Source organism: Tachyglossus aculeatus, chromosome X1 (assembly GCF_015852505.1).
Source record: "Tachyglossus aculeatus isolate mTacAcu1 chromosome X1, mTacAcu1.pri, whole genome shotgun sequence".
Taxonomy (NCBI): Eukaryota; Metazoa; Chordata; class Mammalia; order Monotremata; family Tachyglossidae; genus Tachyglossus; species Tachyglossus aculeatus.
In genome coordinates this window covers 120,153,795-120,169,903 of record NC_052101.1, presented here as the reverse complement: position 1 = coordinate 120,169,903, position 16,109 = coordinate 120,153,795, and the positions used below count along the sequence as shown (strand labels likewise).

The 16,109-nt window shown below is 47.2% G+C and overlaps 1 protein-coding gene across 1 annotated transcript in view; it reads left to right on the top strand.

Annotated features, from left to right (window-relative positions):
• Positions 1-327: 327 nt before the first annotated feature.
• IL12RB1 (interleukin 12 receptor subunit beta 1) overlaps positions 328-16,109 on the top strand; it is a 33,518-nt gene continuing 17,736 nt past the window's right edge. Inside the window, exons 1-4 of the mRNA XM_038740658.1 lie at positions 328-430; positions 8,028-8,090; positions 14,057-14,171; positions 14,432-14,601. Coding sequence (XP_038596586.1) covers positions 328-430; positions 8,028-8,090; positions 14,057-14,171; positions 14,432-14,601 — 451 coding nt within the window. The remainder of the gene's footprint in view (positions 431-8,027; positions 8,091-14,056; positions 14,172-14,431; positions 14,602-16,109) is intronic.

Here is a 16,109-nt window from a genome sequence, read left to right as displayed (position 1 = left end):
CACCTAGTCTTGTGTGTGGTGAGTTTGTGGCTTTAGCAGCCCTCAGCCTAATGTGGGGCACAGAGCGCTGCATGTGTCAAAATGGGTTGGCTTCCTTTCTTTCTGTTTTACTTTTAGTAAGAAAGGGAGGTTTACTGACACTTTTCTCGGTTATGAGTGGTACGTAGGGTATGCCCAATGAGCTTCCTCCTCATTTTACCAGAAGCCCAACTCAACCCTTTCAATGTGGAGCTAGGAGCCGAAGGGTTGCAGGAGGCCCAGCAGCCTTGCCGAGCAGCGAGGTCAAGGGTTCGACCTCCAGTTCAGAAGATCTTGGCCTCTGTCAAAATGCTGACCCCAAGGTTCTTAGGTTGTGCTGCTCCTGGACTCTCCTGTCTCCTCCCAATATTTTGGCTGCTCTTTCTCTGGCTCAGTGCCCGAGCAGGAGGCGGTAAGTCTTGCTGTGGGAACACAGAGATTATTATTATCCTTATTATGATTAGGATGATTATTTTCCTGATTACCTTATGTTATTTAATCCCTGGGGTTGAAGGGAGAGGGAGTGTTTTACAAAAGCCAGATCTGGTGCCATTTTTCACTGGGAATAAGGGAAGTGGGATCCAAGGGGTCCTAGATTTACTATGTGCCCACCCGGTGCTTGGAACTGAACCTGAGGTGTGGTCCCTGCCCTTAGGGAGCTTGTAGTTCTTTTAGGAGGGGGAATCCAATAAAACCTAGGGCCACACAGGCCAAAGCAACCCGACACATCCCAAAGGGCATCTATCTAGGTCGAAGTCCCGCTGGCAATGGCAAGGTCACCCCTGTTTTCACTGTATTTATTAATAATAATAATAATGTTGGTATTTGTTAAGCACTTACTGTGTGCCAAGCACTGTTCTAAGCGCTGGGGGGGATACAAGGTAATCAAGGTTGTCCCATGTGGGGCTCACAGTCTTAATCCCCATTTTACAGATGAGGTAACTGAGGCTCAGAGAAGTTAAGTGACTTGCCCAAGTCACACAGCAGACATCTGGGGGAGCTGGGATTAGAACCCATGACCTCTGACTCCCAAGCCCATGCTCTTTCCACTGAGCCATGTTGCTTCTCATCCTCTTCTGCGGCAGGCCTCTTCTTTTTTCCTGACATGAAGAACGGGGCAGGCAGAAGTCTAGGTTGGGGAGGATTGCCATGGGGGTGCCACGTCCTCTAGACTGTAAACTCATTGTGGGCAGGGAATGTGTGTGTTATATTGTTATATTGTACTCTCTCAAATGCTTAGTATGGTGCTCTGCCCACCGTAAGTGCTCAGTAAATACGACTGACTGACTGAGTGACTGTCTGACAGGGCTCACCCTTCTAGTCTTCTCCTTCCTCCCTGCCTTGGAGAGATTTAGAAGGGAATGAAAAATCCTGAGACCAATCAAAGTCCTTCCGGCCTAGATGGATGTGAGCTCTCCCCCGTCTCAAGGGAACATGACTCAGGTTGGGCGCGGGCGGCATGGAGACAGACTACTGAGGGAAGCTGGGACTATTCATTCCTGGAGCTCTTTCAGGGTTGTTTTTTGTGTTCAGGAGGGAAGCTACTGATGGGGAGCTTCACCGCTGGGTGTGCCTGTGGGTGAAGAGACTGAAGGCAGACCATCAGTCCCTTCTGCACGGGGCACCCCAAGAAAGCCAGCAGTCTGTGGTCTAGCCCAGAAGGCTTTGGTTCAGGCATTCAACTGTACCCTGAACTTGGTCCTGGGAGGGGCATTTTTTTTTTATAGTATTTGCTAAGCAGTTACTATGTTCCACGCTCTTTACCAAGCACTGGGATATGTACGAGACAATCAGGTTGGACATAGCCTGTGGCCCACACGGGGCTCACAGTCTTAATTCCCATTTTACAGATGAGGAAACTAGAGGCCCCAAGAAGTGAAGTGACTTGCCCAAGGTCATGTAGCAGACAAGTGGCGGGGTCTGGATTAGAACCCAGGTTCTAAGAAGCAGCGTGGTTAGAAGCAGAAGAAGCAGGTTATGAGAAGCAGCGTGGCTCAGTGGAAAAGAGCCCGGGCTTTAGAGTCAGAGTTCATGGGTTCGAATCCCGGCTCCACCAATTGTCAGCTGTGTGACTTTGGGCAAGTCACTTAACTTCTCTGTGCCTCAGTTACCTCAGCTGTAAAATGGGGATTAAGATTGTGAGCTCCCCGTGGGACAACCTGATCACCTTGTAACCTCCTCAGCGCTTAGAACAGTGCTTTGCACATAGTAAGCGCTTAATAAATGCTATTATTATTATTATTATTATTATTATTCCCAGGCCCAGTTCCCTGCTGTGCTCTCTCTGCTAGGCCACACTCCTTCCCTTTTAGAAATGGGACTGCTGTAGGGGAAAGCAGTTCTTTTTTTTAAGTTCCTATTCCACTCTATCCCATTCCACCCCAGACTGGGCCCTGGGCCCTGGGGCCATGGAATGCCAGTTTTGCCTAGGCGGTGGGGGGGGGGGGGGGGGGGGATGCCAAACACTCACTCCAGTGGGCCAGGGTGGATAGACCATCCCTAAAAACAGCTCTGTATTTATTTCTTGTTGTATTCATTTGTGTCTATTATTTCTCATTAGTGTCTCATTCTACCCCCTCCCTCCCTCTACCACCTCTATGCAGATGATTCCCAAATCTACATTTCCAGCCCTGATTGCTCTCCCTCTCTGCAGTCTCGCATTTCTTCCTGCCTTCAAGACATCTGCTTGGATGTCTTTCATCACCTCAAAGTTAACATGTCTAAAACAGAATTCCTTATCTTCCCACCCAAACCCTGTCCTTCCCCTGACTTTCTCATCACTGTAGACAGCACCACTATCCTTCCTGTCTCACAGGTCCATAACCTTGGCATTATACTTAACTCCTCTTTCTCATTCAACCCACATATTCAGTCCATCACTAAATCCTGTCGGTTTGACCTTCACAACATCTCAAAATCCACCTTTCCTCTCCATCCAAACTGCTACCTGTTAATCCAAGCACTTGTCCTATCTTGCGTTGATGACTGTATCTGCCTCCTTGCTTACTTCCCTGCCTTCTGTCGCTCCCCACTCCAGTTCAAACTTCACTCTGCTGCTCGGATCACTTTTCTACAAAAACATTCAGGCCATGTTTTTCCACTCCTCAAAAAACTCCAGTGATTGCTCATACATCTCTGCATCAAACAAAAACTCCTCAACATTGGCTTTGAAGCACTCAATCTCCTTGCCCCCTCACTACTCTCCTACAAGCCAGCCCACACACTTTGCTCCTCTAATACCAACCTTCTCAACTGTACCTCGATCTCATATGTCTCACCACCGACCTCTCGCCCAAGTCCTGTCTCTGGCCTGGATCGCCCTCCCTCTTTATATCCAACAGACAATTACTCTCCCCTCCTTCAAAGCCTTATTGAAAGCTCATCTCCTCCAAGAGGCCTTCCCTAACTAAGACCTCCTTTCCTCTTCTCCCACTCATTTCTGCATCACCTTGACTTGCTCCCTTTATTCATCCCCCTTCCCATCCCCACAGCACTTTCATATGTATCTGTAATTTTATTTATTTATATTAATGTCTGTCTCTCCCCCCCACCCCCACCAGACTATAAACTTGCTGTGGGCATGGAATTTGTCTGTTATATTGTATTCTCCCAAGTGCTTAGTACAGCATTCTGCATACAGTAAGCCCTCAGTAAATATGATTGACTGACTGATTTTGTATCCATGGCTTAGATCTCCTTTGCTTCTTCCCCAAGCTCCTCATATGGTACTCAGCATACAATTGACCTCAAAAAATATCGTAGATTTTTCCTCTTAGAATCACAGTTTTCCTTGTCCTGAAGAGATCCTAAGAATAGACACATCTATGTGTCTTGAATAGTTTAGTTATTTATTTACCTAGCAGCAGGGTGTTGGACAAAATGACCCCTTGCCGTTCTTCCATCTGTGTGGTTCTGTTTCTCTTCAATATGGTTCTAAGTATTAACCACTTCTTGATCTAGTGGCCTATTTACAGCACAAGATGAGGCGTGTGTCTTCCTAGTGAAAAATTCCTTTTTGGTGTAACTCTGCATGGCACAAACCTAACTTTAAGCTCTAAGCTAACAGGAGAATAAATTAATTTCTGGGAGCCAAGTACCGTCAGTTGTCCTATAAGGTGAGGGTTATGTTTCTGATGAAACTTCTGTTAAGGGCAACTCATCTTAGTCTATGCATGCCTGAACTTGTACATATGCTTACAACTGTTTCTTCCAACACCACATTATATTCTATCCACACAGAACAGGTTATCACAAAAACGTTCTGTAATTCCGCAGTCGTGTTCTAACCAAAATGAGTAGTGAGCACATTAACTGATTGTCAGCCTCTTTTATACCTCCTCTCCCACCCCATTGCCACCCTGGGGTCCTCGGAGTATTCCCAGAGGCTGGACGGGTTGGTGCTGGATTGAGGGGATCAGTGCAGAGTCACCAGTATCCTGAGGCAGCAACTGTTAATCAAGCAGTTTCTCTGGCCAATCAGGAAGCACTGATGAGGTTGGACTTTACAGAAAAACACTTATAATAATAATAATACTCGTGGTATTTGTTAAGCACTTACTATATGCTGGGCACTGTACTAAGCACTGGGGTAGAGATAAGCAAATCAGGTTGGACACAGTCCCTGTCCCTCATGGGGCTCACATCTTCATCCCCATTTTACAGATGAGGTAACTGAGGCACAGAGAAGTGAAGTGACTTGCCCAAGGTCACACAGCAGACAAGTGACAGTGCTGGGATTAGCACGCAGGTACTTCTGACTCCCAGGCCCCTGCTCTATCCGCTAGGTCATGCTGCTTCCTTCAATGCTGAAATTGAGATTAGAAAGTACTAATCGTGACACCCACATCATCGGATTTAGTCAGGGACATTAAGAAGCAAATGGATTTCGCAAACACTGAAGTTAGGTGTGCCCCATGCAAAGTGAGGTATTCGGGGAGCAAAGACATTATCAGTACAGTGCTCTGCACACAGTAAGTGCTCATTAAATACGATTGCCTGACTTACTGACTTACAGAGAACAGGAGCTTGGAGTTTTTAATTGTCTGAGAAAAATGACTTTGCTTTCCTCTTCATTATAATTTCCACAGAAATGGTTGGGACCCTAGTGCTTCTGCTCTGATAAGTAGCCCTCATGTCTTGTTCTACTCCTTTAGTTTGTGATAGATCTTGACCCTTTCACCTCTGACCCTATCAGTGGCTTTGGTCTCTGTAATGTGGGTGACATCTTTCCTGCTTCCTATTGGTAGAAGCCTGAAGATTTTGCTCTTTTAGATGAACAGTGCTGTATACTGTTGTATACAGTACACAGTGTTGTACACTGTTGTATACAGCACTGTTCATCTAAAAGGGCAAAATCTTGTATATATATATATATATATGTATATATACACAACATCAAAGGAATCAAACAATCAGTAGTCTATAATGAGTGCCTACTCTGTGCAGAACACTGTACTAAGCACTTGGGAGAGTACAGAGGAATTAGTAGACATGATCCCTGCTCTCAAGGATCTTAAAATCTAGTGGGGGAGACAAGCTGAAATAAATTATAAGTAGAAGGAAGCAGTAGAGTACAAGGATATGTATATAAGTGCTAGAGGTGCTTGGGTATGAGTAACCAAGTTCTTAGTTGATGGCAAAGTACTGAAGTGGCAGTAGGGTGAAGGTAGAAAGTGGGCAGATTAGAGATTAATCAGGGAAAGCCTCCTGGAAGAGATGAAATTTCATAAGCCCACAACCTTGGTGTCATCCTCGACTCTGTTCTCTCGTTCACCCCTCACATCCAATCCGTCACCAAAACCTGCTGGTCTCACCTCCGCAATATCGCCAAGATCCGTCCTTTCCTCTCCATCCAAACTGCTACCCTGCTGGTTCAATCTCTCATCCTATCCCGACTGGATTACTGCATCAGCCTGCTCTCTGATCTCCCATCCTCCTGTCTCTCCCCACTTCAGTCTATACTTCACGCTGCTGCCCGGATCATCTTTGTGCAGAAACGCTCTGGGCATGTTACTCCCCTCCTCAAAAATCTGCAGTGGCTACCAGTCAACTTACGCATCAGCAAAAACTACTCACTCTCAGCTTCAAGGCTCTCCATCACCTCGCCCCCTCCTACCTCACCTCCCTTCTTTCCTTCTACAGCCCAGCCCGCACCCTCCACTCCTCTGCTGCTAACCTCCTCACTGTGCCTCGTTCTCGCTTGTCCCGCCATCGACCCCCGGCCCACATCCTCCCCCTGGCCTGGAATGCCCTCCCTCCGCACATCCGCCAAGCTAGCTCTCTTCCTCCCTTCAAAGCCCTCCTGAGAGCTCACCTCCTCCAGGAGGCCTTCCCAGACTGAGCCCCCTCCTTCCTCTCTCCCTCCCCATCCCCCTGCCCTACCTCCTTCCCCTCCCCACAGCACCTATATATATGTTTGTACAGATTTACTACTCTATTTTACTTGTACATATTTACTATTCTATTTATTTTATTTTGTTAATATGTTTTGTTTTGTTGTTTGTCTCCCCCTTCTAGACTGTGAGCCCACTGTTGGGTAGGGACTGTCTCTATATGTTGTCAACTTGTACTTCCTAAGCGCTTAGTACAGTGCTCTGCACACAGTAAGCGCTCAATAAATACAATTGATTGATTGATTGATGAGGATGAAGCACAATGAATAGGTTAGTGTGAACAGAATGAAGCGTGCAAGCTGGGATATGGTGGGAGAAGGGAGTGGGTTAGGGAGAGAGAGTTGATAGACTGCTTCAGAGTCGGTGGTTGGGAGTCTCTGCTTGATGCAGAGAGGAATGGGCAACCATTGGAGGTTTTTGGAGGTATTATGCAGATTGACATTTTAGAGAAAGGATCCAGGCAGCAGAGTGAAGTATGGAATGGGGAAGGGAGAGGCCGGAGCAGGGGAGGTCAGCGAGGAGGCTGATAAATTAATCACCAGGAATGGACAAGTGCCTGGACCACTATGGTGATAGTTTGGATGGAGAGAAAGGGATGGATTCTGGAAATGCTATGGAGGAAGTAAGATTTGGCAACAGACTGACTATGGAAGTTGAGAGATAGGGAGGAGTCAAGAGTTATGGGTTTGAGAGATGGGGAGGATGGTGGTGCTATCGACTATGTTGGAAAATATTGGTGGAGGAGTGGATTTGGGAGGGAAGATGAGTTTAGTTTTGGACATACTGGACATTAGAGAAGCAGCGTGGCTCAGTGGAAAGAGCATGGGCTTTGGAGTCCAAGGTCATGGGTTCAAATCCTGATCTGCAAATTGCCAGCTTTGTGACTTTGGGCAAGTCACTTCACTTCTGTGAGCCTCAGTTCCCTCATCTGTAAAATGGGGATGAAGACTGTGAGCCCCCTGTGGGACAACCTGATCACCTTGTAACCTCCCCAGTGCTTAGAACAGTGCTTTGCACACAGTAAGTGCTTAATAAATGCTATTATTATTATTATTATTATTATTATTATTATTATTGAACTTGAGGTGCCAGTGTGACATCCAAGTAGACCAAATGAGAGCAGGAAACTATGGTCGGGGCCATATATTATTTAGTACAAATAGTTTGGAAACAAAGGGTATTTAACAAAGTTTCAGCGAGAGGGGTGTTTTGGGTGCTTCAGAGTTGGAGCTTCCAAAGAACTGCCAACAGCAGCAGACGGCCAATGCAAAACTGGTTTCAGTGTCTGGATTATATTTCCTGTTCTTCCCAGAAGCAGTACACCTCTCTGTGGGGAGCTAAATTTTCCGTTTAAGACCTTGCATTTTTACATATGCAAATAGTGTATCACACACATCGCTTGCAGCTAATATCTTTGAGCAGAAACATACACCTTCCTAGGGAAATGTAATTCAAATTTTCTTTTTTTTTCATTCCATCACTCCGATGCTCAAGTTGCTGAATGTCAATGTAGCCCTAGATTTACGCATATGGCCCCAGCAGCTTGATAAGATTGCATATCCTTTGCAGAGTTATGTTAATAGACGGGTTTCTTCTTTATCTTTTGTTCTCCTACAGATGACCTCTGTAATTCTGGCGAGTGCTGTTTTAAAGAGATGCCATTTCAGGGTGAAGAAACAGGTACTCTAGGGCATGTCACAGATGATGGGATTGGGACTGTTGATTGTTCCTTAGCCCTGGTCCTTAGCAATTGCATGGTCAGAATCACTATCATTTTAATAATAATAACTGTGGTATTTGTTAAGTGCTTTACTACGTGCCAGGCACTGTTCTAAGCGCTGAGGTAGAGGCAAGAGAATTGGGTTGGAAACAGTTCCTGTCCCACAGAGGACTCACAATCTTAATCCTCATTTTACAGGTGAGATAACAGGCACAGAGAAGTGAAGCAACTTGCCCAAGGTCACACAGCCGACACGTAGCGGAGGCAGGATTAGAACCCAGGTCGTTCTGACTCTGTGGAGCTCTGTGATGGCCAAAATCCTGGGGCATGTGCCCTTGCTTCCCCACTTTAGAAAAGTCTCTCTCTCTCTCTCTCTCTCTCTCTCTCTCTCTCTCTCTCTCTCCCCCCCGCCCATCCACCCCAGCCAGCAGAGGGGTGTTCTGAGTGTTCTGTTCAGCACCTAGCATCTTGAAGTGCTAGCAGAGCAGAGCAACCCAAGAGTATGACAAGTGTGGCAAAAGCCTCTTTTCCTGTTGTAGTAAAGGAGGGTGGGCCATTGGGTGGTGTAGAACTGAGGTCATTCGTTCCTTCATTCAATCAATGGCATTTATGAGAGCCTACTGTTCAGCACTGGGGAAGAGTACAGTAAAGGATAAACCAGGCTTGGTCCCTCACCCTCCGGGGGCTGGCAGTCTAACAGTTGGGCCCGGAAGATTGGCAAAGGGAGCGTGAAGATAGATTGAATACATGAGGACAAAATAAGGTAAGAACCCAAGGACAATGACAATTTCTTTTATGGTATTTGTTAAGTGTATGTTCTAAGTGCTGGGGTAGATACAAGGTAATCAGGCTGGATACAATCCCCGTCCCACACAGTGAGCATTCAATAAATACGATTGAATGAATGAATGAATGACTTGCACACAGTCAGCTCTCAATAATCAATCAATCAATCAATCGTATTTATTGAGCGCTTACTATGTGCAGAGCACTGTACTAAGCGCTTGGGAAGTACAAATTGGCATCACATAGAGACAGTCCCTACCCAACAGTGGGCTCACAGTCTAAAAGGGGGAGACAGAGAACAGAACCAAACATACCAACAAAATAAAATAAGTAGGATAGAAATGTACAAGTAAAATAAATAAATAAATAAATAAATAGAGTAATAAATATGTACAACCATATATACATATATACAGGTGCTGTGGGGAAGGGAAGGAGGTAAGACGGGGGGATGGAGAGGGGGATGAGGGGGAGAGGAAAGAAGGGGCTCAGTCTGGGAAGGCCTCCTGGAGGAGGTGAGCTCTCAGCAGGGCCTTGAAGGGAGGAAGAGAGCTAGCTTGGCGGATGGGCAGAGGGAGGGCATTCCAGGCCCAGGGGATGACGTGGGCCGGGGGTCGATGGCGGGACAGGCGAGAGCGAGGTACAGTGAGGAGATTAGTGGTGGAGGAGCGGAGGGTGCGGGCTGGGCAGTAGAAGGAGAGAAGGGAGGTGAGGTAGGAGGGGGCGAGGTGATGGAGAGCCTTGAAGCCCAGGGTGAGGAGTTTCTGCCTGATGCGCAGATTGATCGGTAGCCATTGGAGGTTTTTGAGGAGGGGAGTAATATGTCCAGAGCGTTTCTGGACAAAGATAATCCAGGCAGCAGCATGAAGTAGGGATTGAAGTGGAGAGAGACACGAGGATGGGAGATCAGAGAGAAGGCTAGTGCAGTAGTCCAGACGGGATAGGATGAGAGCTTGAATGAGCAGGGTAGCGGTTTGGATGGAGAGGAAAGGGCGGATCTTGGCAATGTTGCGGAGCTGAGACCGGCAGGTTTTGGTGACGGCTTGGATGTGAGGGGTGAATGAGAGAGCGGAGTCGAGGATGACACCAAGGTTGCGGGCTTGTGAGACGGGAAGGATGGTAGTGCCGTCAACAGAGATGGGAAAGTCAGGGAGAGGATAAGTACCATTGATTGATTCACTGATCAATTAAAGTCCTTGCAGATAGAGAACGTCACTTTATTCTGTACTTCTGCACTAGTTGGGTACTTAATAAATAGTATTACTGCTGCTACTCTTCCTACAATTAATTGATTTTCTAGACTGTAAGCTTCTTGTGGGCCTGGAATGAGTCTGTTTACCATTCTACTGTACTCTCCCAAGCGCTTAGTACAGTGCTCTGTACACAGTAAGCGCTCAATAAATTTTATTGAATGTAGGAGGGAGAACAGGCATTGAATCCCCATTTTTCAGTGGAAGAAACTGAGGCACAGAAAAGTTAAGTAGTTTGCCCCAGGTCACACAGCAGGCAAGTGGGGGAGCTGGGATTAGAACCCAGGTCCTCTGGCTCCCAGGCCTGAGTTTTGTCCCCTAGGCCATGCTGCTTCCCATAATGCAAGTAGAGCTCCCGAACATTGTGGTTGTGGTTTTCAGCGGACTTGGCTGAAAAGTCAGCGGGCCCCTTTGTGGCCATGCTGGGGAACGGACGGAAGCTGATGATGCTGTGAAGTTGCAGGCTTTCTTCTTCACTTATCCATATGGCCTCGTCTCTGTCCCCCCATTAACATTGGTACGGGAGGCCACAGAAAAGCAGTTGCCCCTTGGAGATAGGAGCGATGGGGCAGCTGTCCTTGGGCCAGGTTTTCCGTCCAAATTGGAATTCCAGCAGCCAGTTCCTTGCTGCATGGAGCCCGTGGGAGGGCCGGGGCCACCAGTCCTCTGGAGTACTTTAGCCGGAAGCGTAGATGGGACCGGACAGGACAGGCGAATAATAGTCCATGTCCAAGGAGAGCAAGTCAAAAGGGACAATACGAATCCCTCCAGGGCCTGCAAGCCTGAGGACTGTCCAAAACCGGGGTGGAGAGGGGTTGCGAGGTAGGTAGAGAGGCCTGGAGGGGAGCCGGGAAGGCTATGCCAACTCAGAGATGCTATTCCTTGGCGTGCGGCACCTGTTCCTCCTCCACCCAGGCCCAGCCCCAACTACTAGGCAGCTCACTTCCTGCACTCAGCCCCACCTCAGCCCACCCGATGTGCCGCCCCAAGGGAACCCCCGGAGGAGGAGGTGCAACGGACGGAAGGGAAGATCTGCCACAGGGGGATGGATCCTTTGAGTAGCAGCTTGGCTCCGTGGAAAGAGCCCGGGCTTGGGAGCCAGAGGTTGTGGGTTCTGGTCCCGCCTCCCCCACGTGTCTGCTGTGTCACCTTGGGCATCTCACTTCTCTGAGCCTCAGTGACCTGTATATATGTTTGTACATATTTATTACTCTATTTATTTTACTTGTACATATTTATTCTATTTATTTTATTTTGTTAATATGTTTTGTTTTGTTGTCTGTCTCCCCCTTCTAGACTGTGAGCCCGCTGTTGGGTAGTGACCATCCCTATGTGTAGCCGACTTGTACTTCCCAAGCGCTTAGTACAGTGCTGTGCACATAGTAAGTGTTCAATAAATACGATTGAATGAATGAATGAAGGAAGGAAGGAACCTGTTTTCAGTCTCCTCACTGCTCAAGTAGGGCTATTCAGAGTCCAATAGTCACAGCTGCCACAGCCTTCCCAGTGTTCTAAAATTTGTGGAGGCCTGCTACTGCTGCTTAGGGAGGTAGGGTGGCCTAGTGAAAAGAGTGTGGAACTGGGAGTCAGGACACTTGGGTTCTAGTCCCATCTCGGCTACTGGCCTGCTGTGTGACCTTGGGCAAGTTTCTTAACTTCTCTGTGCCTCAGAGTCCTCATCTGTAAATTGGAGATTAAATTAAATCCCTTCTAAATCTGTAAATTAAATCCCTTCTAGACTGTGAGCCCGTTGTTGGGTAGGGACCGTCTCTATATGTTGCCAACTTGTACTTCCCGAGCGCTTAGTACAGTGCTGTGCGCACAGTAAGCACTCAATAAATATGATTGAATGAATGAATGAATGAATGGAGATAAGATACCCTCTCTCCCTCCCTCTTATCTCGTATCTACCACAGTGCTAAATACAGTGCTTGGCACATGGTAAGTGCTTAATAATGATCATTGTTATTCAGCTGCCCTCAGCTCTGCTTCAGCAAGGCAGTTCAGGAGCCCCAGGATAACACGAGGGGAGGGCAGCAAGGCTTGTTAGCCCAGTAGTGTGGGAGGGCCGAGGCCACCGTCTGCTTGTCCAACAGGACCGACCGAAAATAACTCTCCCCTCCTTCAAAGCCTAATTAAAGGCATATCTCCTCCAAGAGGCCTTCCCTGACTAAGCCCCCCTTTCCTCTTCTCCCACTCCCTTCTGCATCTCCTTGACTTGCTCCCTTTAGTCATCCCCCCTCCCAGCCCCACATCACTTATGTCCATATCTGTAATTTATTTATTTATATTAATGTCTGTCTCCCTACCTTCCCACCTCCCCGCTCATTGTGGGCAGGGAATGCGTCTGTTTATTGTTGTATTGTACTCTCCCAAGTGCTTAGTACAGTGCTCGCACACAGTAAGCACTCAGTAATAATAACAATAATGGTATTTGGTAAGCGCTTACTATGTGCCAAACACCCTTCTAAGCACTGGGGTAGATACAGGGTAATTAGGTCATCCCACGTGGGGCTCACACTTTTAATCCCCATTTTACAGATGAGGTAACTGAGGCAGAGAGAAGTTAAGTGACTTGCCCAAAGTTACACAGCTGATAAGTGGCAGAGGCAGGATTAGAACCCACAATCTCTGACTCCCAAACCTGTGCTCTTGCCACTAGGCCATGCTGCTTCTCTACTAGGCCATGCTGCTCCTCAGTGAATACAATTGACTGACTGATTGACCGACTACTTTTCTTGCACTGAGCTCCCTGGGCAGTGCCACACTGAAAAAAAGGTGCTGGGGATGGGCGTACATAGGGGCAGGGGAAGGTAGGTAAGACACCATTTGGGTCAGTGCCCACCTTCTTCCCCCGGCACTGAGTTTACAGTGCTAAAATAGGCCCAAGGGTGCACCATCAGGGGTAGGCTCAGACCTGGTGCTCAGCCTTAGTTTATTAGTGTGAATAATCAGCTCCATGTGGTCAGGGGGTGTAAGGCCACCTTGGAGTCTTTCTGCTTCTGAAAGAAGGGGATTTGCCCTCTCTATGCATGAACCCCTGCTCTGCTGGCCACAGGGCAGTAAAGATATGTGGCTTGGGGCAAGTGAGGAGTGGGCCCCAGGGAAGGGCAGTAGCCGCACTCCCACCCAGAAACTATGGTGCCAGATGACTTCTCAGAAGGTCAGGCTCCACTGGTCTTTCCCCTATTTCGGGAGCATCCTGGGGTAGAGTGGGCACACAGAATACATTTCTTCTCTTCCTGTGCTCTCCAGTGGAGTCTGATCTTAGTGCTATAAATAGATGGGGTCAGGAATCACCCAATGAATCATCTGCAAATCTGATTCTGAGTCATGGGCCCTCACAAGTGAAGAAAGCTCACAGCCTCTCCTCCATGTGCAAGGGTTCTTTCTATTGACTTGACTGGAGCTTCGAAAACGCAAGTGGAAAATGCAAGGTGCCCAGATTTAGAGGAAATGCTATCTGTGTTTCTAGACTCATGTACCTACATTCAAATACTCAGGGGTACAAACCACAAGGCGAGAGAGGGGCTTTACCTGGGCAGGGGAGTATAGCTCTAGCAATAGGAGCACAAAAATGCTTAAAGAAGGATTACAGTACTTGAGTTAGTATGAACCGTAAAGAGCCTCTCAAGGCTGAAATATTTTAAGCTCAAGTGTAGACCAAGCATTGAAAAGTGTGGTGTTAAGAATAGTCCTGCACCAGAGGGGAAGGAAATAAAAGTAATCTAGTACTTTCCGTTGTCCCTAAATTACACAATTATGATTTCAGGGCATAAGTAGGTTTCTGGTGGTGGTGACTGGGGGTGGGGGGAGGAAGGACGCCTGTTCCCGTTGAACCACTAAAAACAGGAAAGACAAGATTCAGAAAGCTCTTTCATGTTTTTTAGTCTTTGCCGGAGGCCCGTGGGATCTGCTTTGTTACAAGGTGTTTCCAGATGGTTATGAATGTTCTTGGAAATACACTGGTGCCTCAGCAAATGTTACCCATTTCCTGAGGTGTTGGTAAGTAGGGTGCCATCAAGCTGTGATTACCCCAGTATGTGAAATGCTGGGCTGGGTTGTTTGCCAAGGAGAAAACTTAGCAGGGAGGGTTATCATTATGTCAAATCCCCAAATCGGGATGAATAAAAGGATTAAAACTGGTTCTTTTTCTGAGGGGAGAAGTCAGGAAGGGTAGACCCGCAGGGAAAGATGCAGCCACCACATCAGGCCCTGATTGAGTTCTGGCCTTTTCGACAAATGACTCTTCTTTTCTTTTTCAGTTTTGGGACTGGGTCCTGTTGTTATTTCAAAACTGGAAATGCTCACAGCATCACATTCTCTGACCAAGATAAAGTGCCTGTTTTTCAAAATGTCACTTTCTGGGTGGAATCACACAGTGGAAATAGCATTCAGAAGTCCCAGAATATTACAGTGCTACTCTTCTCTTCAGGTGAGCTTTTTGGGGATTTTACGTTCTTTGTAAGATTTGTATTAGTCAATTTGAAGCCAACTTGGCTAGATGGGTGTCTGGGTTACATAGGCTGGGACCTTGATGTCCTTAAAGACCAGAACATCACAGTGGCTTTGAGGAGGGGCCATGGGGAGCCACTAAAAAGCCCACTCTGTAGCCCAGAAAGCTGGCCTTCGCCACATTGTGAATGTCATTGAAAATCTGCACCATTTTGATACTCTGGCCTCCAGCTTCAGTACCCCTGGAAAGGCTGCTTCAGGCATTTGAACTTTAGAGGTTTCCTCAGTAGTTGTTATATTTTCCGGGGGGCTGGACAGGGTCAGGGGGAGGGTCACCTTCTAAGGCATTTTCAGAGTCAGTTCCCTGTGTGACTTTTCTACCTCCGGGACTCCCTCAGGAGGAGCCAGAGGCAGGGAGAAGTAGCCTTCTTGACTCTACGGCTCGGTGCTGTGGGGGGCCTGGGAAGATCCTACTCTCTTGGTATTCATTAGGGTGCAGGCTCCTCAGGGCTGGGGTGTCTCCAATGCTGCCCCAGCTTTGGCTTAAACAGAATCAATGACTGGTGATTGGGTTTGGTGCCTAGGGCTCTGAGAGCAAATCTGCAACCACTGCTGCCCTCCAATTGGGTCAAACTACAGTGCCCAGTGAAATTTGTGCAATGTTGAGGCAAGGACTAGCACTGACCAAGTTTTTCTCACAGGAAGGCTTGTTCAACAGCCTGGTGGGCTGCATATCATCAATCAATCAGTGGTATTTATTGAACACTTACTAAGCACTTGGGAGAGTAGAGTATAACGGAGGTGGTAGACATGTTCCCTGCCCACAACAAGCTTATAGTCTAGAGGGAGAGACATACGTTAATATAAATAAATGATTTATGAAGTATAACATATAGGTAGGTACTTCATAATCATAATCACAAGAGCTGAAAACTCATCCATCATCCTGTGGGAGAAGCATGATGATGATGAAGGGTTAGACCATGACACAGTCTAACTTGCGCTACAGGTTCAGTCTAGGGAACCTGAACATCCTGTAGAGGGAAAGGAGCGTGGCCTAGTAGAGAACGGGCTTGGGATTCAGAGGACATGGGTTCTAATCCTGGCTCCACTGATTGCTTGCTGTATGACCTTGGGCAAATCACTTATCTTCTCTGTGCCTCAGGTACCTTATCTGTAAAAGGGGGGATTAAGACTGTGAGCCCTATGTGGGACAGGGACTGGGTCCAAACCTATTATCTTGCATTTACCCCAGTGCTTAGTACAGTGCCTGGCACATAGGAAGTGTTTAGCAAATACCACAATTATTATTATTATTGTTATTGCTATTACTATACTATATGCCCACCAGGGACTGAGTTGAAACTCTTCCTCTAGCTCTGATTACATCCATCTATTCTCTAGCACAGTCTATAACCTGGCTCTTCCTTTTCATCTCATTCCTAAAGTGACTGCTTCTCTGTGCCCATTTTTGTTCACTGGATATTT